This window comes from Zophobas morio, unplaced genomic scaffold (genome assembly GCF_036711695.1).
Source record: "Zophobas morio isolate AGI-343-1 ecotype UQ-CSIRO unplaced genomic scaffold, CSIRO_AGI_Zmor_V1 ptg000004l, whole genome shotgun sequence".
In the NCBI taxonomy this organism is placed as follows: Eukaryota; Metazoa; Arthropoda; class Insecta; order Coleoptera; family Tenebrionidae; genus Zophobas; species Zophobas morio.
This window is the reverse complement of record NW_026972109.1, coordinates 19,622,745-19,646,410: the sequence shown is the minus strand read 5'-3', so window position 1 is coordinate 19,646,410 and position 23,666 is coordinate 19,622,745. Positions and strand designations below refer to the sequence as shown.

At 37.5% G+C, this 23,666-nt stretch overlaps 3 protein-coding genes across 5 annotated transcripts; 2 read left to right on the top strand and 1 right to left on the bottom strand.

Annotated features, from left to right (window-relative positions):
- The first annotated feature begins 730 nt into the window (after positions 1-730).
- On the top strand, positions 731-5,189 carry LOC135144923 (uncharacterized protein K02A2.6-like). Of its 2 annotated transcripts, none has more exons than XM_064077065.1 (2): positions 731-3,535; positions 3,587-5,189. In XM_064077065.1, exons 1-2 carry the CDS (start codon positions 979-981, stop codon positions 4,924-4,926), a joined length of 3,897 nt encoding a protein of 1,298 aa, XP_063933135.1. In that variant the 5' UTR covers positions 731-978; the 3' UTR covers positions 4,927-5,189. The 2 variants fall into 2 exon arrangements, with proteins under 2 accessions (XP_063933135.1, XP_063933127.1); XM_064077057.1 differs by having other exon boundaries at positions 3,578-5,189.
- Positions 5,190-6,443: 1,254 nt separating this feature from the next.
- Positions 6,444-8,032, top strand: LOC135144913 (apolipoprotein D-like). The gene is made up of 3 exons (XM_064077045.1): positions 6,444-7,287; positions 7,368-7,498; positions 7,545-8,032. The coding sequence occupies exons 1-3, from the start codon at positions 7,159-7,161 to the stop codon at positions 7,897-7,899; spliced, it is 615 nt and encodes a 204-aa protein (XP_063933115.1). The 5' UTR covers positions 6,444-7,158; the 3' UTR covers positions 7,900-8,032.
- Positions 7,887-9,017, bottom strand: LOC135144897 (josephin-like protein). Of its 2 annotated transcripts, XM_064077035.1 has the most exons (4): positions 8,929-9,015; positions 8,537-8,881; positions 8,307-8,487; positions 7,887-8,257 (listed from the first exon to the last, which is right to left on the bottom strand). In XM_064077035.1, exons 2-4 carry the CDS (start codon positions 8,788-8,790, stop codon positions 8,024-8,026), a joined length of 669 nt encoding a protein of 222 aa, XP_063933105.1. In that variant the 5' UTR covers positions 8,791-8,881; positions 8,929-9,015; the 3' UTR covers positions 7,887-8,023. The 2 variants fall into 2 exon arrangements, with proteins under 2 accessions (XP_063933105.1, XP_063933099.1); XM_064077029.1 differs by having other exon boundaries at positions 8,537-9,017.
- Positions 9,018-23,666: the final 14,649 nt, after the last annotated feature.

The window sequence follows — 23,666 nt, the reverse complement described above, 5'->3', positions numbered from 1 at the left end:
TTTTTCTGCTTTCAGATTTGAATTCCCCGAACCCAAATTCAACTATTTTTGTCTTTGGATATAAAACCTTGTAAACTAGTGTTATTAATAAAAAAATCCCTATGGCCACGTAAAAAAGGTACAAAATATATATAGTCAATGAACGTGACTTTTCACGGCTTCATCACATTAGAACGTAAGGAAAAGGTATAAAAGGAAACAAAACAAATCTGCTCCTACATTGTTCATCGTAAGGGCGACGACCGAATGATTCGAAAGATCCAATAAATTATTTTTTTTATTCAAAAGTTGCTTGGAAGCTGTGATAAAAACGAATTTAATTTTTGTGTCAAAAGTGCTATTGATGTATTTATTAACACAATTATTTGAGTCCACAAATTCAAGTTACTTTTTTTAAATATTAAATTATTATTTTTACATCACAGAATTCAGGAAAAAATCGTTACATGAATCCTTAAAAAAATGGGAGGCATTAACCTTCAAACTACCGGGTGGGAAAAATTACACATCGTTTCGGGTGGGGTCCGTTTGGACCCCATGGCCTTATTTAGCCAAAATTATAGAATTAATAAAAAAATTTTGGCGAATCCAAATTGTTTATTAATTTTAAACACAACCAAGTTAAAAAAATTACATAACAATATTAAATAAGCATTTTTCGTTACAGTTTTTTGTTCCAGCATTCCTGACATTCAACGGTATGAGTAGAATGATCTCGGCAAATGTAATGTATTAATTAAGGCGTAGGTTAAGTGTACAGTAGGTTAAGTAGGAAGTAGGTCAATAGTAAGACGTTATGAAATGCGACTGCGCGTAGCGTAGGCATGGATATTTCTTGTAACGACTCGGCCTCTTTGAGACTGACAGTCGAGTAGGTAAGACGTAAAACTTGTAAGCAATTTAATAAACATAATCAACACGTACTCGTTTGTTAATACTTATCACTGGCGACGAGGATTAAAAAGAAGAACAACGAAGATGATTGGTTCGATACAAAATTTCAATCCACGTGTGGACAGCTGGATTTTATACCAAGAACAGCTCGAGCAATACTTCGAAATAAATGACATCAAGGACACGGAAGCATCTAAGAAGCGAGTAGCGGCGTTGATCAGTTTAATTGGCCAAGATACTTACAAGATACTCAGAGACCTGTGCACACCAAAAGCCCCTAAAGACAAGACGTACGAAGAGCTCTGCAACCACTTGAAGAAGCATTTTTCTCCGACCACGTGCGTTTTCAGAGAGAGGTTAGAATTCTACGACGCGAAGCAGTTGGAAGAAGAGACCGTGAACGATTGGCACGTGCGAATACACAATCTCTCAACGAATTGCGACTTCGGTACGGACCTGGGGAACGTCCTCAAAGACAAATTCGTGTGCGGTATGCGAAAGGGCCCAATTCGAGACCGACTGTGCGAGGAAAAGCCGAGCAAGTCACTAGAAAATCTCTTGGAAATCGCACTAGCGAGAGAAACCACCATCAAGGCTGACAAGGAGATTAATCTGGTCCGAAAAGAAAGGTGGAATCCAGAATTTTCGGGCAACGCAAACAACACGTCAGGAGTACTCGAAGGACGCAGAAATGGGAACAATCCAAGGAGGTGGTCTTGTAAAGCATGTGGAGCCGCACATACAGGGAACCAGAGGTGCAAATACGCAACGTACAAATGCAACTCTTGCCATAAAGTGGGTCATTTAGCCAAGGTCTGTAGGTCAAGAGCTACACAAAACGCCATAGAAGCGGAAGAAGATTTTGAAGAGGCACAAATTTTTAATTTAGACTTTCAAGTGGAGGAACCAATGAAGCTGCAGGTTAGTGTAAACAATGTGAGGTTGCCAATACAGATCGACTGTGGAGCAACCTTATCCGTCATAACAGAGGAGTGTTATAACCAGTATTTTAAGACTGCATGTCCATTGTTTAAAAGCAGACTTAAATTAAAATCATACTCGGGAGATACTGTTGCCAATAAGGGCTACATAAAGGCTACGTTAAGGTATAAAAATGTGGTACACAATGATTTTATATTTCATGTAGTAGATAAGACAGGGGACAACAATTTGTTGGGCCGGGACTTTTTAAGTAAATTCAAATTTACATTAATAAATAACGATTGTGAAATTAATAGCTTAGGCGCCGATACAAAAATTTTTGCCGATGAATTTAATAATCTATTTTCAGAGCAATTGGGATGTTACAAGCACAGGACGTTTATACTAGAACTAAAATCCGACAGCACCCAACCCATTTATCATAAACCTAGAGCCCTACCCTTATCCTATAAATCAAAAGTGGAAGCAGAACTACAGCGGTTGGAAGAGAAAGGTGTAATTTCTCCCATTGAGCACGGAGATTGGGGGACACCAATTGTTCCGGTATTAAAGGCAAATGGTAGCATCCGAATTTGTGGCGATTACAAAGTGACGGTGAACAGGCATCTCAGAGAGGTGAAATACCCCTTGCCTAGAATAGAGGAAATATTTATGCAGTTGAATGGGGGTAAATCGTTCACCAAGATTGACTTAAGCGACGCATACAATCAGTTAGTCGTGGACCAGGAATCAGCCAAATTACTGGCATGGAGCACGCACAAGGGTCTATACAAGGTAAATAGGCTCCCCTTCGGGATCGTACCAGCAAGCGCAATATTTCAGCGCACATTAGAACAAACGTTAAGCGGACTCGGAGGGGTGACCAACTTTTTAGATGACATACTAGTCACTGGAAAGACCAGGCAAGAGCATAAAAACAACCTGAGGCAGGTGTTCCTAAGGCTGAAAGAGGCAGGCTTTGTGTTGAAATTATCAAAGTGCGAATTTTGCAAAAATGAGATAAAATACTTAGGATATGTAATCTCAAGAGAGGATTTAAAAACCAACAAGGACAAGATCAGAGCCATGCTTGAAGCACCCAGGCCAAGAGATGTGCGGCAGGTAAAGAGTTTTGTTGGCTTAGTAAATTACTACAGCAGGTTTGTACCAGAATTTGCGGGAATAATGAGGCCTCTTTACGAGCTGTTAAAAAGCGACAGGAAATTTGCTTGGGATCAGGGTTGCGAAAAAGCATTTAACCTCATCAAACAAGAAATAGCGTCAGATAGGGTACTAGAGCACTTCGACCCTTCACGACCGATAATTCTATCAACGGACGCCTCACATTATGGAATTGCAGCCATCTTATCACACAAGACGACGAATGGGGACTTGAAACCAATAGCCTTCATTTCCAGGACGCTAAGCAAGGCAGAAGGCAATTATTCGGTTCTTGATAAAGAGGCTTTGGCGATTTACTGGGCGACATCAAAACTCAGGACATATCTTCTAGGGCATAGCTTTGAAATACACACGGATCACAAGCCACTAATCTACCTCTTCGGAGAGCAAAAAGGAATACCACAAATGGCATCAGCTAGATTCCAACGGTGGGCACTCTATCTGTCCGGATTCCAATACAAAATCAAATACGTCAAAGGCCAGGAGAACAGTGTAGCTGACATGTTGTCAAGACATCCACTGTACTCAGAAACACCAGGTGAGTCTGAGGAGGTTACAGAGACAACACACCTCAACCTAGTGATTGCAGAGGGAATGCCAGTCACACACACCGCGGTATCGCGAGACACACGTCGTGATCCCACGCTGAGTAAGATCGTAAAGTTCGTAACTGAGGGGTGGCCAGAGCAAAAAACAGACGATTTCCTAAAACCGTTCGTCCAGAGGAAAGACGAGATAACCTGCGAACAAGGATGTCTGATGTGGGGCTACAGAGTAATTGTGCCCAGAAAGCTGCAGCACCACCTGTTAGAGGAACTACACAGCAGTCACCTGGATATTGTCAAAATGAAATCAATAGCCAGAGCCTATTTTTGGTGGCCGAATTTGGACAAGGACATTGAGAACATAGCTCGTAGCTGTATTCCATGCAATAAAGTCGCAAGGGAACGTCAGAAAGCGATCCCAATTCCGTGGAATAGACCAACGCGTCCGTGGCAAAGAGTGCACATCGATTTCCTTGGACCGATTAATAACAGCCACTACCTCATTATGTTGGATGCTTATAGTAAATGGCCTGAAATTTTTAAAATGAACTCAATCACGTCCGCTGCAACAATTAGCAAAATCAGGGAAACATGTGCAAGATGGGGAATTCCAGAGACTTTGGTGTCAGACAACGGCACACAGCTCACATCCGAGGAATTTTCAATTTTCTTAAAAAGAAATGGAATAAGGCACGTTACCGGACCGCCGTACAAACCAGAGACAAATGGAGCAGCAGAAAATGCAGTAAAGAGTTTTAAGAAAGGCTTCAAGGCAGCGCTTTTAGACCAAAGAAACCGACACGTTTCGACAGACACTCTTGTCAGCAGGTATTTATTCTGGTATAGAAATTCCACGCACTGTCAAACGAATGAAACGCCAGCGAAATTGATGCTGGGTAGACATCTCCACACGACGCTCAACTTAATGAGACCTGACACAAACCGAGACACAGAAAGGCAATTTAACCATAAAGGTCGAGATTCTCCAACATTTGAGAAGGGAAGTATAGTTTGGATTCGGGATTATCGGAAGCCTAATACCAAAACTTGGCAGGAAGCAAAGGTCATCGACATACTGGGACCACGAAACTACACGTGCGAGTTACCAGATGGACAAAAATGGAGGAGACACGTTGACCAAATGAGAAAAAGAATTGAAGCACCAAGCACTGAGGACAGCAAGTCAGAGACAGTACAATCAGCGAATACAAACCAAGAAGTACCACAAAGGAAGATGCCTGGGGAACCAACAATGCCGTCAGCCACACCGCCACTACCAGAACAAACACCATCTCTCGAACCGCAACCCAATCCTATTCCAGTCATTCCGGTACGCGATAGACCAAAGCGTTCTTGTAACATCCCAGCACGCTACAGAGATTAGGAATTAATATTAGGCGCATTCGGTTTTTTTTTTTTAAATGTACTAATCTTAAATGGGGGGATATGTAATGTATTAATTAAGGCGTAGGTTAAGTGTACAGTAGGTTAAGTAGGAAGTAGGTCAATAGTAAGACGTTATGAAATGCGACTGCGCGTAGCGTAGGCATGGATATTTCTTGTAACGACTCGGCCTCTTTGAGACTGACAGTCGAGTAGGTAAGACGTAAAACTTGTAAGCAATTTAATAAACATAATCAACACGTACTCGTTTGTTAATACTTATCAGCAAACAAATCTTTTGCAGGAAATGCAAAAATTTCTTGATTTCTGTCCCTGCTACTTATATAGACGAAACAGCGTCCGGGGGATTGTACTGATATCGATTTTGATAACGTGCCATTGATAAAACAAAATTTAATTTTTTACAGTGATTACATTGTCACACTGACACCTGCAAGTCTGTATCAAAACTGCAACGCCGCCTATAAACTAGTAAAGAATAAAACAATGGTTTTTGTAAGACTAAATTCTCAGAATAAGACCTGTAGGTGCAACAAAATCTCCAAAATATAGACAAAAAAATGGCAACATAAAGAACCAGGTGGGGTCCATGCGGACCCCAAGAGACAAATTTTTTTTTTTTGTAACAAACTGTTACACCTATACAACTGATATTTTTTGAATGCATAGCAAAAGGCCTTAATCGAAGCTACTAAAAATACCACTATTGTTAAACCAGAAATAACGGGAAAAAATAGGAAAATGTATCAATGGGGCCCATTTGGACCCCACCCGGTAGTTTGAAGGTTAAAAAAAATTAAATGTAGACAAAACCAAATAGACGCTAAATCATTAATTTTTTGAATTAGATCATAGTATATTTCAAACGATTTAATTTGACGTATCACACAATGCAGTATTAGAAAAAAAAAGACAGCAATGGGCCGGGGTTTTTTTTTCGAATACCTATGCGATAGTTCTGAGCATGACCTTCCCTATAAAGTGATCGGATTCAAGCAAAAGAGAAACCAAGACCATTGACCGAAGAGCCGAAAGACCGAATGATTCATCAATAGATCCCTGAGCCTTGAATGATTAAGAACCAAGTGAACGGTGAACGAAGTGAACGAAATGAACGAAATGCCCATCTATGGAAATGCCCATCCCTAGCTGGGTTGCGAGAGAGCGCTTCCCCTGCTCCTCCGTCTACTTTGCTTCTTTTTGGCTGTTCTGCTCTTGCGCGTAGTGATTTTGATAGCTGTATATCTGGTTGCCTAATCGCATGGTGACTACAGACTCATCATATTTTGCGCATTTTGGATGGGATTTTCAGCAAAATTTTGAGATGACGTCATCGATTTTTTGGGAGGGGATTAACGAATAAATTTTGCTTACCGATATACCATGATTACGATATCCTTAAAATATTTACAAGATTTCAGGGCATTCGGTTTTGCAGTTTCACAGTTATATTACAAAATATTGTTATTCACTTTTGAATTTTTTCCAAAAATTCTGGATGTCTGTGGTGACAATTCGACAGGTGCAGGAGTAGGTACCTACCTTATTTTATAAAATTTCAAAAAACTTTTTATTATAAATTTTGGAGATGACCGTCATCCCACTAGGGGTGGGGATGATTAGCTAAATTTTAGTTAGCATTTAACCATCTACATGGTATTCCTAATATACATACAAAATTTGACAACAATCGGTCCAGTAGTTTCGGAAATTACTTGTCTAATAAAAATGGATACAGACACCAGACAGACAGGCAGACAGACAGATTGACTGACTGACTGACTGACAGACGGAAACGGGAGACTACTTTTTTTCGTACTCTAGAGTTCGACACCTCGAGAAAACATGGAAATGGCAATTCGGCCGATGCACTCGATTACAAGACTTCCTTAGCTTACGCTAAGAAAGAAAAAATGTATTTGTCCTTTGTTTGTAATACTTAAAAATTTGCCGAAAAACGCAATAAACCATGCTACAAATTAAAATTTCCAATATCACGTATCACCGACCTTACTCCCAATTATTCAGTAAAGCGAATTGTCTTCGAAATTACCAGTCTTACTGACTTAATCAAAACTTTCGGCAAATCGCAGCACTGAAAATTATATTCACCTCACTCATTAGCATCGGCCCGGTTATTACGATGCCTTCCTCCGCTTCTATGTTAATGCTACACAAATAGAACGATTCAAATGCTAAATCAAAAATTAAAATGGTGATGATCGAAAAACGTCGTACTGCGTCGATTTTACTTTTTGCCATTTTCCTCAAACAAATTGTGTGCTCGGGTTTCGGAAAATGCCCCAAATTCGCCTACATGGACAACTTCAACTTAAGCCGGGTTAGTACTTATTTTTTAACTATGACTATCCATAACATGAGTCAGCTGAATTACCACAAAACAATACACGTAAAACATAGTTTGCAGGACGCTGGTACGAAATCGAGCGCTCGTTTTATCTTGCACAGGTGGTCTCAAGTTGTGTGAGCATTGACTTGACTGAAAACACCAAAGGGCAGCTAGAGGTTGACGTGAAAGCCAGAAGCAGATGGTGAGAGTTGATTTGGATTGCGCAAACCAAACATTTGGGTTTTTAGGTCAGGGACTTTAACGGTCAGTGAAGGGCTGGCGTCGCCCACGAAGCGAGACCCTAGCAAGTTGGCGTATAAGGTGGTTACAAAGTTACCTCGAATGCTGGGTCAGTATTTACCGGGGGCTGGCGCTTATCAAGTCATCGACACGGATTATGATAGTTACGCAGTTCTATGGTCGTGCACTAACTATGGGTTGGCGCACACCGATCTGATTTGGATTTGGGGGCGCCAGCGGGAACTGAGTGCCGACAGGCGGATTCAAGTGTATAAAAGTCTAGATGATGTACGCTTGGATTCTGAAAGACTTATCTTACCAAGGAATGGTAATTGCAGTGAAACTTGGGGTGACGGTGACTGATTTATTTCCTATGTACAGTTAGCATGTAGGTATGTTCCATCAAAAGCACAATATAAAAGTTACATCAAGCACTTGAACACATGATGGCAATTTTTGTTATACCTACAAATGAGTAAATGTTTGATTATGACCACTCTGTTTTATTATTACATAAGGGGTTGATGGTAACATTGACCTCATCACTTGTTATATCTTTGAGTTGTAGAATTTCGGCCTCGCGTTCTTGTAAGTTATTGCTATAAGTTGCCTGGTTCTTCAGCCATGCTTGGTCCTTGCCTATGTTGTTAGTTACAACTAAAAATAATTCCTTATCTCGGCAGTCTAGTTCTTCTTTTAAATAGTTCAGGAGATCCGGTTCCTACAAAACAATTACAGTTTCTCAATAAAAAATATTTTACGTGCTTTACTCTTCCAATCACTTGTGGGACATCTAGTTTCGAATCTAGGTTATAAAACAGTCCATTCAGCTGCCGAATCGTGATCCAGTGTCGTCTACGTAAGGGTAATGTGATGAAACTTATTTTATACTCACTTGGCACGTTCAAAATATAGCCACATATATTTTTGAAATTCAAACAACTGGGGTCTCTGCAATCACAACTTAGATATACTGAAACTTTGACAACAAATAACTCACTTGCGCTTATCAAACCATATTGTGTCACATCCCCTGGACTGAAGAGCCTTCATTATCACATTGATATCATAATTGCCAAGTCCCAGGACAGACTTATGGGGGTTGATCCAATTGTCAGGCGACAATGAGTGGCAAATTACATCCAACTCCACTTTCGTGAACGCATCTTTCGATTGAAATAAATTGTTTAGAGCGTGTAAAGCACACAATTCTCTCACTTGTTTTTCATGATAAATATCATTATTCATTTTCATTTTTGAGGTTATTCCTTACAAGACTCCACTTTCTTCCATGGTAATTTATGACGTGTTTTTCCGATATGACTATTCCATTGCAGCGATAAAACTACGTAGCAGACATTAAATTTAAGTCTTTTAAATAGAAATAGTTACAAAAACAAACTGCCGTCTAACATTTTGCCTAAACTATCTGTCGATCAGGCAGTCGAACGTCGATACGTCGATGCTACAACAGCGACCACAGAAGTAAACAGAAGCGACGCGATCGTTAATTACTGTCCATAGAATAGAATATCTCACTCGTAACGTTATCTGGTTTTCTGTTACTGTGCAGTTGTTAGTTTCGTCGCTTTTGCAAGTGTTTTGATAGCAGCAGAATAAAAGTGACGTCATTTTGTCAAATATGCTGTCCTACAAAAATTACATACGATTTCTATAATATAATATCATTAATTATACAAAAAAAATATATTAATAATAATATGATTATTAATGATAATAATAATAATTGTCAAAATTCAAAAAGCTGTTTTGTTAGGAACATGTCATATTGTTCGTAAGTTTCTCGAACAGTCAGATTAGATTAGCACCAGTAGGTCAGAGTGGTGTAGGTCACTTTCCAAGTGATGCGCGGATAAATGATCGGTAGTTACGCTAGACTTTTGGGGATGGGGTGAGATTAGAGAATAATAGCAGACTCATTCAGTGGCGTAACTACCGGTGTTCCATGTGTTCGCCGGAACACAGGCCCGCTGCTTCAAGGGGCCCGGTCCGGTCAGACGAACATTTTTTTTATTAGATTTTTTTATATTATTGCCCAAATTACGTTCTGAAATAAAAAATTCGAAAATGTGCGGTAATCCCAAGATCGATGGTTCATTGCTATTTACGAATTTTTTGCTGCAAAGGGCTGGAAAGGCTTAAATTTTGTCCTCAGATCTACAGTGAAACTTCATGCTGTAATAAGACGTGAAAAAAAATTCAGTTTCAGTTGTGTTTTATGAAAACTTTCGTATTTTCAAAATTATTTTAATTTTGTACTTGTGGTGCTCTTTTAGAATAATAAAATATATCTGATGTATGTTACAACTAATTTTTTAAGTACAAAAAAACTGGACTGGGAAATTATTACAGAATGACCTACCTACACTAGTTTCACTGAAATTATCACAGCATGTTTCACTTTTCGTACAATACCTCTTTCGGTGGCTTCAGCGGAAAGATCTTTTTCGAAATTAAAGATGGCTACAAATTTTTTAAGAAACACAATGGGCCAATGCAGATTATCTTCATTGAATCTCTCAATTGGAAATCAAACTGCTAGAAGCTTGGATGTGTTAAATTTTGTATCAACTTCTGCCCATTGCAAGATGAAAACAATTTTGAGATAAAAAAAAATGGGCATTTTTATCTATACTTCTATACTTACTTATATTATAAAGTTGAAGAGTTTGTTTGGTTGAACGCGCTAATCTCAGAAACTACTGGTTCGAATTAAAAAAATATTTTTGTGTTGGATAGTCCATTTATCGAGGAAGGTACATAACATTAATAGGAGCGGAGCAGCAATGAAAAATTATCGGAAAAACGGAAAAATTATTCCTCCTTTGACAGCTGCCGTTGCCTACGCTGCTTAAACGATTAAAGTTACATAAAAATCCTGTATGATGGAATTGTTTCCCGCTAAAAGTTCTAAAAAAAAGTCCGCGACAGCATATGTCTATCTTTTAAGGTCGACTCAGTATAACCTTTTTTATGGTAATGAAATTTGTTCTAAAATAATCTATTATAAAATTCTGGTGTCCCAGTGTTTATAATAACCAAACTCTTCCGAAACGCCTTGACCGATTTTTATGAAATTTTTTATGTATATTCGGTAGGTCTAGTAAACAATTTTTTATACCCCTAAGTGATACGGGTGGCCCAAAAATTTTTTTTTTATTTTTTTAGACAACATTTTTTATTTTTTTAAGATTTGGCATTAAAAAAATACATATAACCCTAAATTTTGACCCTTCTACCACCAACTCCCATTTTTTAATAACGATATGAGTATCTTTGCTTTCATCCACAGATGCGCAATAGGGTTGCAAGATGGCTATTGAATATAATCATTGTCGTACGATAAATTTTTATAATTTAATTTAATTATATTTATATGTATTTATTTTAATTTAATTTTTTATTGAACTACCAAAATATTCACTAGAAATCCCAAAACAACGTTTGCCGGGTCGGCTAGTTTCTAATATGTATAATTGTATATATTTTAATTATATGTATTCAGGTAATTATTGTATTTTATTTTTTTAATTCAGTGTTTCAGGTAGAATGATTTTAATAAAACGAAAGCCCTGATTGCAATCTACTCATACTTTACTCATTATACTCGTATTTTTAAATATTTTTATTTCGCTGTTCATTAGGGGCCCCACAGTGTTGTAGAACACAGGCCCGCAGTTTGATTGTTACGCCACTGAGCACACTGAGCACAACTGAATTTGTATGCTGTAATTAGCCAATAACACGTGACGTCATATTGTGGCGGGAACTCAGCGTTTGACAAGCGCCGTGAAGCTCCATAAGCGACAATCTTAACATTTTCGCATTTTATTTAAAAGTGTGGGTATTTATGTAGAAAATAAACACGTGAATAGCTTCTTTCATATCTTTTCTGTGTATCAGAGTGCTTTTTTTGGCGATTTGAGTTTCGAAATCTATATTAATAAAAATGAATCGCCGAAATGTATGTACGCTCATAACTTCAGAACGGCTGCACCGAATTGGACGATTCTTTTTTTTACGTGTACCTTATTGTCGGCACAAGGTTTATATGTAAGAGAATTTATAAAAAATTAGACGGCTAAAAGATTAAAAAAAAAATAAAAATTTTGCATAGGAATCGCCACTTCGAATGAATTTGAATAGTTGGCGTTTCTAACGGACCTGTCGCCTAACTGACGTGTCATACAAAACTATTTCTTCCGTGCGATTGTGAAAAGTATTATTGCATTTCAAGTCGTTGTTTGTTTTTTCGTAACAAGAATAGATATTTATTTTATTAGAAGTAATTTCAGCACGAAAGGGTACAGGGGCGGGGCTTAAGTTGCGCGATTTGTAGCCGGGCCATCAGTGGCGTAACATCGATGCATTGAGAAGAGAGGCTCGGCTGAGTTGTACTTCTTTCAAAAACAATTAAAAAAATTGGTCTAAAGAGTTTAGACAGTACTTCCCTCGCTGTCGGAAACTTGACGACTGCATGCCTATTATGTTTTTTTTTCTCATTACATTTTTGTAGTGGGAATTTAAAAAAAATTGTGATGACGTCATCAACATTTTTGCAAGGACACGTATATCAGTTGGGATAGATGTAGTGTAATACTAAGAATAAAATTATTGTGTTCCCAAATTTTCGGGAAAATGAATTGGGTCGTTTTGAATATTGATTTCTTATAATCAATAAAATAACGAAACAATTTACTCACGTATACGGCGCCGGTGTGTAATATCTAGAGAGCGGATTTCTGTCGGGCTAGGCAAGGCCAAACTCGGTACGGCTCGCACGGGATGCGAATTCATTGCCGTTGCGGACTGCACTTCGTTTATTTGAGATTAGAATAACGTTGTTTCGTTGCACTCTGCTGTTAATTCCCGTTCTCATTTACTTAGCCGTTTGATTAATAAATCGTCAATTATATTTATGGAATCCAGCACGTCCCCCCCTATAATCGTGACGTAGCCCGACAGAAATCCGCTGTCTAGTAATATGAGGGGCAACTGAAAATCGTTTATGTATAAACATTCTTAATTTAAGATGACAAGCGTAACAGCATACGTAAGAGCCAAACAGAGAAACTGTAAACAAAACGACCATCGCTTTTATTGCTTCGACTTCCGCTTATTATATAAAACATTGCGTTTTATTTTAATTCTTGACGGTGAAATTCACAATTGGTTGATTATAAACATGTCTATTTCGCATTCGCGGAACCAAGTGACCGCATAAAACAAATGCAGGTCTGTAATGTTAAAGTCGATGTAAATAAGCGTGGCCCTCTTATGTTTCAACCGAGTTTTTCCTTTAACAAATTTTGTGTCTACCAAATTGGGTTGGTTGGGGTGTAATACTAATAATAAGTGTTGCCTTTAATTTAATCAATAAAATAAATTGACTTCATTAATTTTTTTGAACCACCTCTTAAGAAAATCTAAAAAATATGAATGGAATGATAAATCACAAGTACAAACTCATCATATTTTTTGCATTTTAGATAGGATTTATTCAGCAAAATTTAAGGGTGACGTCATCAATTTTTTTAGGAGGGATGAACAAATACATTTTGAACAAAAGTTTACCATGCTTATAATAACTTTAAAATATTCCCAAGATTTCAAAGCATTCGGTTTTGTAATTCCTGATTAAATCGATAAAATAAATTCACGCCTTCATTAATTTTTTTGAGTCACCCTGCATATGCAAATCCAAAAATATGAATGGAATGATAAATCACAAGTACAGACTCATCATATTTTGTACATTTTAGATACGATTTATTCGGCAAACTTTTGAGTTGACGTCATCAGTTTTTTGTAGAAGATAACCAAATATATTTTGACTAAAAATTTATTATGCTCTTTATAACCTTACAACATCTGCAAGATTTCAAAGCATTCGGTTTTGTAGTTCCTGATTAAATCAATAAAATAAATTTACGCATTCATTAATTTTTTTGAGTTACCCTGTATATGCAAATCGAAAAAATTTGAATGGAATGATAAATCACAAGAAGAGACTCACCATATTTTGTACATTTTAGATAGGATTTATTCAGCAAAATTTTGTGGTGACATCATAAATTTTTTAGGGGGGACGACCAAATACGTTTTGATCAAAAGTTTACCATGCTTATGATAATTTTAAAATATCTTCAAGATTTCGAAGCATTCGGTTTTGTAGTTCCTGAGTAAATCAGTAAAATAAATTTACGCTTTCATTTATTTTCTTGAATCACCCTGTATATGCAAATCCAAAAAATATGAATGGAGTGATAGATCACAAGTACAGACTGATCATATTTTGTACATTTTAGATATGATTTATTCGGCAAATTTTCGAGCTGACGTCATCAAGTTTTTGGAGGGGATAAGCAAATATATTTTGACTAAACATTTATTATGCTCTTTATGACCTTAAAACATCTGCATGATTTCAGAGCATTCGGTTTTGTAGTTCCTGATTAAATCAATAAAATATATTTACGCATTCATTAATTTTTTTGAATCACCCTGTATATGCAAATCCAAAAAATATGAATGGAGTGATAGATCACAAGTACAGACTCATCATATTTTGTACATTTTAGATATGATTTATTCCACAAACTTTTGAGCTGACGTCATCAAGTTTTTGGAGGGGATAAGCAAATATTTTTTGACTAAAGATTTATGATGCTCTTTATAGCCTTAAAACATCTGCAAGATTTCAGAGCATTCGGTTTTGTAGTTCCTGATTAAATCAATAAAATATATTTACGCATTCATAAATTTTTTTGAGTCACCCTGTATATGCAAATCCAAAAAATATGAATGGAGTGATAGATCACAAGTACAGACTCATCATATTTTGTACATTTTAGATATGATTTATTCCACAAACTTTTGAGCTGACGTCATCAAGTTTTTGGAGGGGATAAGCAAATATTTTTTGACTAAAGATTTATGATGCTCTTTATAGCCTTAAAACATCTGCAACATTTCAAAGCATTCTGGTTAGCAGATTAAAAATATTGTTTTATAATTTTGATTTTTTTTCCAAAAATCTGGACGTTTCGGGTGAAAAGTCGATTCAGAGTTGTAAACTACATGTGTAGGACTATGTTATTTTATACAATTGAAAACCCATTTACTATGTACAATTTTGAAGTGACGTCATCGCATTAGTGGTGGGGATGATTAGACAAATTTTGGTTAGTGTTTTACCATCTACATGATATTCTTAATATAAGTACAAAATTTCACAACAATCGGTCGAGTACTTTCGGAGATTATCTGTCTAATAAAAATCCGGGACAACAGACGGACAGACGGACGGACAGACGGACAGACGGACAGACGGACGGACAGACGGACAGACGGACAGACGGACAGACAGACGGAAATGGGAGACCTATTTCTTCGTCTTCTAGGGGTCATGAAAGATCGAGAAAACGTAAAAGTAGAGAGTCAGCCGACGGACTCGATTACAATACTTCCTTTGCTTACGCTGGGAAGTAAAAAGAGCAAGTTTTACAAAAGAATACAGACAACCATTTAATAAAAATAAATTAATTTGTTTGTTAAAAAAATAGATTTACGTAACAATAAATTATGATAATCTATCACACAAAATTTGGTATTTTTAATTATTAAACGAGTTTATAATATGAGGGATTATAGCATGAGTAAAAAATTTCACGAACCCCTCATTATAAACCAGTATCATATACTATTTTATAGTCGACTAGTCTTAAATCAACAGTTAAATCTTTAGATAAAAGCGGGCTTAAAACTCTGAGAATAAGCAACCTATGACTATAAATAATTACATGGTTGTGATAACCCAAACTTCCCGCCTCAAAATTGACCTTGAAACAGTTTGAAAGGCCCGCGAAAAATTCACAAATTCAAAGTTTGGCCTTGGCTGTGATCGTCTAACAAATGAGAACCTACGTTGTGTGTTTTTTTTTTTTTTGTTTTTGAAAAATGGCGGGAAGAAGTTCTTTCATACAAGTGCATACACGGTCGAGAGCGCCAGAAATAATAGACAAGATTAGGTTGGTCAAAAGCCTTCCTAAGGGGGAAAAAGAAACGAAGAACGACAACAGAGGCTCGATTTGCCCTTCTGGCGAGTCCGCAGGGCCAAGGTGTCATCGGTCTTCATTCCCCAAAACCCCCTGGGGTTTTATTCACCGACGTATTACATGTCAAACACCTTAAGATATGTGAACGAAAACACTCGCGAATTGACAGACATACACATATGAAAACCGAACAAATACAAGGCCTACACATATGTAAATTGGATGGCAGAACCCGAATCATTATGAGAGTGTGGCGATCGAACAAAATATAGAACAAAATATATCAATTTCATTTGCGAGCACAGCAAAATACCCAGAGGGGGCGTTGTAGCGCAAGTAGAGGTTGGGACTCCTGATCGTCACTGTTCTCCCCCACGACGGTGATTCTATCTACACCAACGCCTGCTCACACGCATCTCTCCATTACGAACGTGCCCTGCGAAACGAGGCGGTTACGATCGCAGATCCGTAGTGGGGTCCCGGCTATCACGAAACCGGCAGCGTTAAAAACCCGCGATCGCCCCCTGAAGCTATACAACACCCGCGGACTTGTGCAGGTGACGCGATTAATCCCGTCAGTTTGAGAAGGAGTCGCGCGCCCCACGTACACTACGAGTTATGTGTTATTTACCTTCAATTCCATTTAAATGTTCAAACTCTATGACTCTAATATTAAATGACAACCGAACAAGTGTTAAAGTTTCAACAAAGAGCAATACACAACATTTAAATTCGCCACACACTCTTACGAAAATTCAACAACAAATAATTCTTACTTGAGATTAAATTTGGACATCAGATAATTTGCAGGACAAAGACTTTCATCAACAAAATATTTACATGAGCAAAACTTAGCAAAGATTTAAAAAAACAAGATCTGGTGTGAAATAAGCTTGTACAAATTAAATATCATGTTAGGTCAGAACTGCAGAGCATGGAAATTTACGTTCACTTCAAATTATACAGCAAAGAAAATTACTGAAGCTAAAACTGTGAGACAAAGACAAATTGCATGAGGTGAAAGATTGTAAAGTTAACAGATTTACATGTGATTAATATTAATTCGTGTCCAGTCAAGTTATTGGTTAAAATTCAAACGTGAAATTATTTAGCTGCATTGTGGGCCATTATTACACATACATTTCCCCAAACAAAACACATAAACAAACATGGCAGACAATCTGCAGTTGCAAAATGGCGTTGGACGAATTCGTCATTCCAAATAATAGGCAAATATGCGATGCAAAAATACGATAAATCCTGTGGCATTGTATAAACGATGTGCTAAATCCAAAGAATAAAGGCACGTCCCCCCATGACCCACAATGTTGTTATTTTGTTCAATAGATTCAGTTAAAACATGTGCTCGATTAAAAGAAACAAATGGACGCTTCAAAATGGCCGCTGCCTGAACAAAGAACGGTGAAAATAACAACTCGTTTGCCGCCATCCAAAATACAGATTTCACAAATATAGCTAAATAAAGCATGGCCCGAACTAGAAATCACTTCCTGTAAAGCCCTACTGCGATGGATTTTAAATGAAAGATAAAAAAACGAGATTAGTGGAAAAAAGCGCACGCGTCGATGTGTCACGAGGTCAGAAGCATCGTCGGGACTTGAAACTCGCCGCGAAACAGGACCCAGTCGAAAACGTGTTCAAAACATACCTCTCCAAAGATGCGAAGATTTTGACACGGCTTACCGCCAAAAGGAACACAAAAACCTCGTCGTAAGAACGGTGAGAAATCAGGAACACCCAATGGCTCAACGGGGGCTGCTAGGTTTTCCAATGGAACGGATCAACACTGGAAAAACAAAACACAACAGCAAAAGGCACAGAATAAGTCACAGTTAAAAATACAACCTGTTGCTCGAAGCGCTCGAAAGGAAGTCGGCCGTTTGTTCGAAGCGATCAGAGGGAAGTGACTGATCTTACACGAGACAAAAACACCCTAACATTTGCGCATGCCTCTTTTTCTTGGTGTGGTTGATTGCCAACCTTCTCTTCTTCTTCTTACCAACTGTTTCTTGCGCGCGCGAAATTCATTTGAAATTTAAAAATTCGAATTGGGTCCTTACATGGTTTTTTATTTTCTGGCACAATTTATCGATACCGTAAAGTCGGATTATAATAAGGCTTAACGTTTTCTGTCTTTAACATCGAAGTAATAATCACAGTTCATATTCTAGTATAATTGTCGTTTATAACTAGAGCTTCGACTGTACTGTAATTTAACAGTTATTATTGCTCACTAAAAATTACCTTTTTACTTCTTTTACTTACTTTTTTATTCAACTCATACATCAAATACAGCACTAATAATTGTTTAAATTCTTTTTCTATAATGTCAACGCTAATAAAATAGAAAAGTGATATTTTTATTAACCGCAAGAATATTTTAATATTTCAAAATCGAAATATTCATCGCCGCTGCCACTGCTTGCTCGATATTTGTAAGGCCAAACCAAAACAATGTTCTGCGCACTCCCACCACCTGTACCCTTTCGTGTTGAAAGCTGCTTTAGGAGTTTTAATTTGACAGTGATACTTTATGTGTCGAGTATGGACGATTAAACGCCGAGCGATAGCGAGGCGAATTAAGTCCATACGAGTCACATGAAGTCACTTAAACTCCGAATGAAATACAATATTTTATTTTCAAACGATTAATCTTCTTTTGAAATGATTATTTCCTATCTTCTTGCTTCATTAAGGAATTGCCTTGATTTCACTTACCATGGTTACTATACTATGGTTGTCAACCACTATGATTTTCACATATTTATACTCCGGCGGAGTATAAATGCTTTTTTCTTCAAACGTCAGAAATACGGGTCATTGCATACCTCAATTGATAAATACAAAGTCCTACTTCACTGCCTTGACAGGAAAAAAAATTTCTGCTTAGGCTGCAAAAATTTTTTGCTGCCGCTGAATCAACCAATGAAATTTAAGCCTAGCCGTCTTATGTGTTGATGTTGATGTTCTCACTGTTACTAGTGTTTTGTGCTGCCAATGTCAATCACAGACAACTGTCATATGTCATTTGTCACAATTCAGTCGGTCAGAGCCGAAGATTCGAATTATAACTGTTACCTAAATTAACCAATCATCATGCGCAATTAAGAAGTCTTATAATAATATAAAAAGGTAAAATTTTACAAAGGGCACTTCACGATTTCGCACAAACTGTTTGCACACAACTCTTCTACAGCACCCCCTGAACACGTTCCTCACCTTCAAATGTTGTAGAAATCCTTACTTTTGCCACAAAAAAATTGTTAAATTTCCCACTTTTCAATGGGAAGCCGTTTCCAACATAACCTAACTTTTTATAGTCAACAACACGCGTACATGTAACGTCGGGTATTTGGTGAAGGCAGGGCGCTTCGCGCCCTGCGCCCCATTGCATACATACCCCTAAACGTGGCACTTCTTGCTCCGTGGATCATTGTCATTGGAATTCGTGCGAATTCAACTATGTGTGTAGTTGGTTGCCTACATGTGGCGCAACTAATAGGGTGCAAACCATAAGGCGAAAGGGGCGAACATTAAATATTTTTTTGTGACACAAAGAAGCATTTCCACAACTTTTGAAGGTAAGGAACGTGATCAGGGGGTGATGTACAAGAGTTTTGCACAAACAGTTTGTGTGAAATCGTGAAGTGCCCTTTGTAAAATTTCACCGAAGTAACAACATTTAAAATATTGTAAAATGATAGTATTTCTAGGAGTACGTGATGGAATCAAAGGTATTTTGATTGCTAGAACTTGTCCTCTACAGATTTTAAAGGTGGCATATTTAGGTGAAGGTTGTTTTAAATAGCTGGAATTGGAATATTAAACAAGAAGAAAAGGCCTCTCGGTGAGTAAATTTGCCACTGACCTACATCAAAGTGAAAAACTATATCGATACTGAAAGAAAAAAATCACACAGTTATAGAATATAGTGACTCCAATTTTTCTGCCTAGGCTGTTTTCGCATTTTTTCTGCCGGTCATCAGCGGCAGAAAAAGTGAGGGGTAGGTACCTACCTGTTTGGTGATTATGATTTATGATCAAGTGTCTGAATGTTTTAGACCTTAGAATACAAGTTGGTTATCGTATTAGTGCTTTAAGAATCAGTTCTAAGTGATTTTTGTCACAATTTCTTAGATTTCAACATTTTCATGTCCAATAAATTGGGTCCAGTTTCACGTTTGAAGAAAAAATAGCATTTTTTATACGGAGAAAAATGACTTTTCGTGGCTCATCTGTAATTGCCGGCCTCGCGCGCTCGGCCGTCAAACGTACAGATTCGCCACGAAAAGTCTAATTTTTGCTCCTTATAAAACAATATACTATATTTATACGCCGGCGGAGTATAAGTAGTACTTATGCGCCGCTCAAACACGGTGTCATAGAAATGACACTTAAACCCCGGTAAGAGCGTCATATAAGTGTCAGTTATATGACGTTTGAAAATAAACGTCGTTTATTTTAACAAAAGTGTTCGTTAAAGTGAATTTAGTTACGCATTGCGAAAGTTTCTTATTAATTTTGATCTGCCATTCTATTTACGTATATTCACTTTGTTGGTTTCGACAAAACCGCAAACTTTACCGTTATTCGATTATTTAATTTGAAATTTTCAATATTTTAAAATTCTCAAGACACAATTTACAGATTTGATTGACGGTGAAAATAATTCTGTGTCGTTTTATGCCGAGAAGACGACAAGCTGACGTACGTCCACGAAGTCAATCAAATGTGCGACGAACTACCTCAGGTGCAAATCGCAATGATTTATTTCATGGGTAATTCGGATACGGAAGTTGATCAGCGTTGTGCTCATAATCAATATAATAGTCAAACATTGAAGCGAGACATTGGGTGGTATGAATAAAATTGAGTAGATACTCATATTCGAAGTACGAAGTACCTACTTGCAAACATTGTATCTCCCCGGACACAAATTGAACATCTACGCGTTTTGTGAGCATTTAATCTAAAAATGAGCATCGGTGTGGCAAATGACTATTTGTCCTTATAAATAATAAATTAAATGTAATATATTTTTGTTTTCTTAAGAATACAAAGTTAACAAAGTTAGTTGAGTTACAAAAGTCTTTTTTGCTCCACGTTGGCCACCAACGAGCGATTTTCAAGATTTTTGTGAAACTTTGCTGGTTTTGAATTTGAATTTTCTGACCTCGATAGTTGATGCTCAGCAAGAACCACGGGAAGGTCTGGAGCAGATCTCGCTAGGAAAGGAGAGGGCTAAGATTTGTTAATGAGGGATAGAACGTTATACAGTACAATACAATGGAAATACAATACAGGTACCTACAATCTAACTACAATACAGAATACACTACAGATACAATTCAGATACAATACAAATGCAAAGTTAGTAGTCAATACACCACCGGAAGAAATTGCACCAAAAATTGAGAATGTTGCAAAATGAAAACCCAAGCAAGCACAACCATGAAACTCGGAACGAAATCTATTGGTCGCAGCGCTCACACGTCCAAGGGAGAACGCAACCGCATAAATCCAAGGCCGACTGACCTCATCCTTATAGGAGATGCGACCCAGCGTCTAAGGGCCAACAGAACCCCCCCAGGCCAAGGCGTCTGACGACATGGAGAATTCAGACTCTGAACCAAAGAATGCACTGTTGCAAAATGAAAACCCAAGCAAGCACACCGATGGAACTCGGAACGAAATCTATAGGTCGCAGCGCTCACACGCCCAAGGGAGAACGCAGCCGCATAGATACAGGGCCGACTGACCTCATCCTTTTAGGATGATGAACCTCATCCGTTTAGGATGATGACCCAGCGTCTAAGGGCCAACAGAACCCCCCCCAGGCCAGAGCGTCTGACGACATGGAGAATTCAGTCCCGGAACCAAAGAATGCACTGTTGCAAAATTAAAACCCAAGCAAATGCACCATGAAAACAAAGCATTTGCACCACTGGAGCTAAATTGGCAAGACCCAAGTTAAGTTAGTAACGCATACAATATACAGTACAAAATGCTTCAATTACAAAAGTTACAATATACAAATTTCTCCACGTTTGCCACCAAAGAGCGATGACTTTGCTCGCTCGTTGCTGTTGCCCAGTAAGAACCAAACAATACGAGGAGGTCTGGAGTGCGTCTTGCCATTAAAAGAGAGGACTAAGGTTTGATAGCATGGGTGAAGGACACCGTATTTTGTAAATTTGGACGCCGTACTTTAAAAATGATGAATACGGTATTTTGTGAATTATGAACGCAGTACTTTGTATATTCTAAAGGCGTACTTTATCAGTCCTGAATGTATGTTATTAACAACATATTTAAAAAAAAATCGGGCATTTTTGGAAAAATATCCACTTTCCTTCGTGTTCACAGCACTTTACACAAAACATTTTCGCTAATATTTATTAACAATAAATTAGAAATTCGCGAACACGTGCTACTTTTAACCCAAAACGAAGCTCCAATGTTGCTGCTACCAGACCGGAATCAAAACTGAACAGAAAGGATCGAAAATGTGACCTTTTATCAGGTAGCTCACGTGACAGTGACATCATCGTACGTCACGATGAGATTGCAAACATTATTTTTCATATTTTAGATCAGAAATTGTCCATTTTCGGGGTTAATTTAACAACGTTTAAACAAACTAATTTGTTTTTACTAACCTCGTGTTCTTAGGAAAACGGATTTCGGTTTAATTATCATATATTGATAGTTATCATATTTGAACATTATGAATTGTATTAATTATGTTTAAATTTTATTTAATTATATCGCGAAAATGTATAGCTTTGACCCACCAACTTCAATCGTTTTGAAAATTTATCCAAAATGTAAACATTGTCGACCAAACGAATCACGGAATCCGATAAATTAAAACTGAAGTCGTACTTACCCTGTTTTCGGTCCTTTTCGGAAAAATATCCATTTTCGTTCGTTCACAGCACTAACACAACATATTTTTCGTAATATGTATTAATAATAAACTAGAAATTCGCTAAAACGCTCCACTTTTACGCCGAAATGAAGCGACGATCTTGCCGCCATCAAACAGAAATTAAAACTGAACACAAAGGACCGAAACACATGACCTTTATACAAGTAGCTCAGGTGACATTGACGTCATCGTACGTCACGATGAGATTGCAAAATTTATTTTTCATATTTTGGCCGGGAAAATGCACATTTTCGGGGATAATTTAACATTGTTTAAACAAATTGATTTGTTTTTAATAATTTCGGGCTTGTAGGACAACGGGTTTCGGTTTAATTATCATACATTGATGCTTATCATATTTAAACATTATAAATGATCACCTGCTTTCTGTCACTGATTTCATCGATTAAAAATTTTAAGAATTGTTTACCAAATATAGATATTCGCGCGCCATTACCCAACTTCACCGCCACATAATCGAGAGGTTCGACAGCCAATTCATTAATGGACCGATTCTAGCCGTGAACCGGGCCATTATTTCACAACAATAGATAGTTTTAAAGACAGGTGTTTATTGTAATATACGAGCATCGACCTGTTTTGCTATCGATTCGTTCCGAACAGACAGACCTATATCTTCATAGATATCAAACAACAAAAGCCGTAAACTGTAATACATCGCAACGTATACAATTTTGTTGGGTACTCGTGCTATCACTTGAAATATATTAGACAATTTCGGAGTTTTGCGTACACTGCACATGTAACTTCCGTTTTATGTAGATTGCAAATTTGCCAATTTTATCCGGCGAAGGCGCTGTCGGAAAAGATGATGAACTAGTACCGTAATACTCGGTAGATGTCGCAGGCTTTCGTATTGTCTTAAATAACCACCAGATGACGCTGCATTATGTGTTCTACTGTCGTGAATTTAGGTAGTTTTTAGAACAGTGACGACAGAGTGGAAAAAATAGAATAAAATTATACTTACTAACACACATAGATTAGTTTCATGAATAATAATTATAAGTACCTGTCTACTTTTACGATTGCAGGCTACATTGCACCGATGTCTATAAGACACTGTAATTGACTTAGTT

Coding starts and splice junctions, on each gene's coding strand:
- LOC135144923 (XM_064077057.1), top strand. CDS start 979: ATGATTGGTTCGATACAAAATTTCAATCCACGTGTGGACAGCTGGATT. Junction 3,536..3,577: donor ACTGTACTCAGAAACACCAG/GTGAGTCTGAGG, acceptor ACCTCAACCTAG/TGATTGCAGAGGGAATGCCA.
- LOC135144913 (XM_064077045.1), top strand. CDS start 7,159: ATGGTGATGATCGAAAAACGTCGTACTGCGTCGATTTTACTTTTTGCC. Junction 7,288..7,367: donor ACAACTTCAACTTAAGCCGG/GTTAGTACTTAT, acceptor CGTAAAACATAG/TTTGCAGGACGCTGGTACGA. Junction 7,499..7,544: donor GTGAAAGCCAGAAGCAGATG/GTGAGAGTTGAT, acceptor TTGGGTTTTTAG/GTCAGGGACTTTAACGGTCA.
- LOC135144897 (XM_064077029.1), bottom strand. CDS start 8,790: ATGAAAATGAATAATGATATTTATCATGAAAAACAAGTGAGAGAATTG. Junction 8,488..8,536: donor ATATGGTTTGATAAGCGCAA/GTGAGTTATTTG, acceptor TTGTGATTGCAG/AGACCCCAGTTGTTTGAATT. Junction 8,258..8,306: donor TCCCACAAGTGATTGGAAGA/GTAAAGCACGTA, acceptor ATTGTTTTGTAG/GAACCGGATCTCCTGAACTA.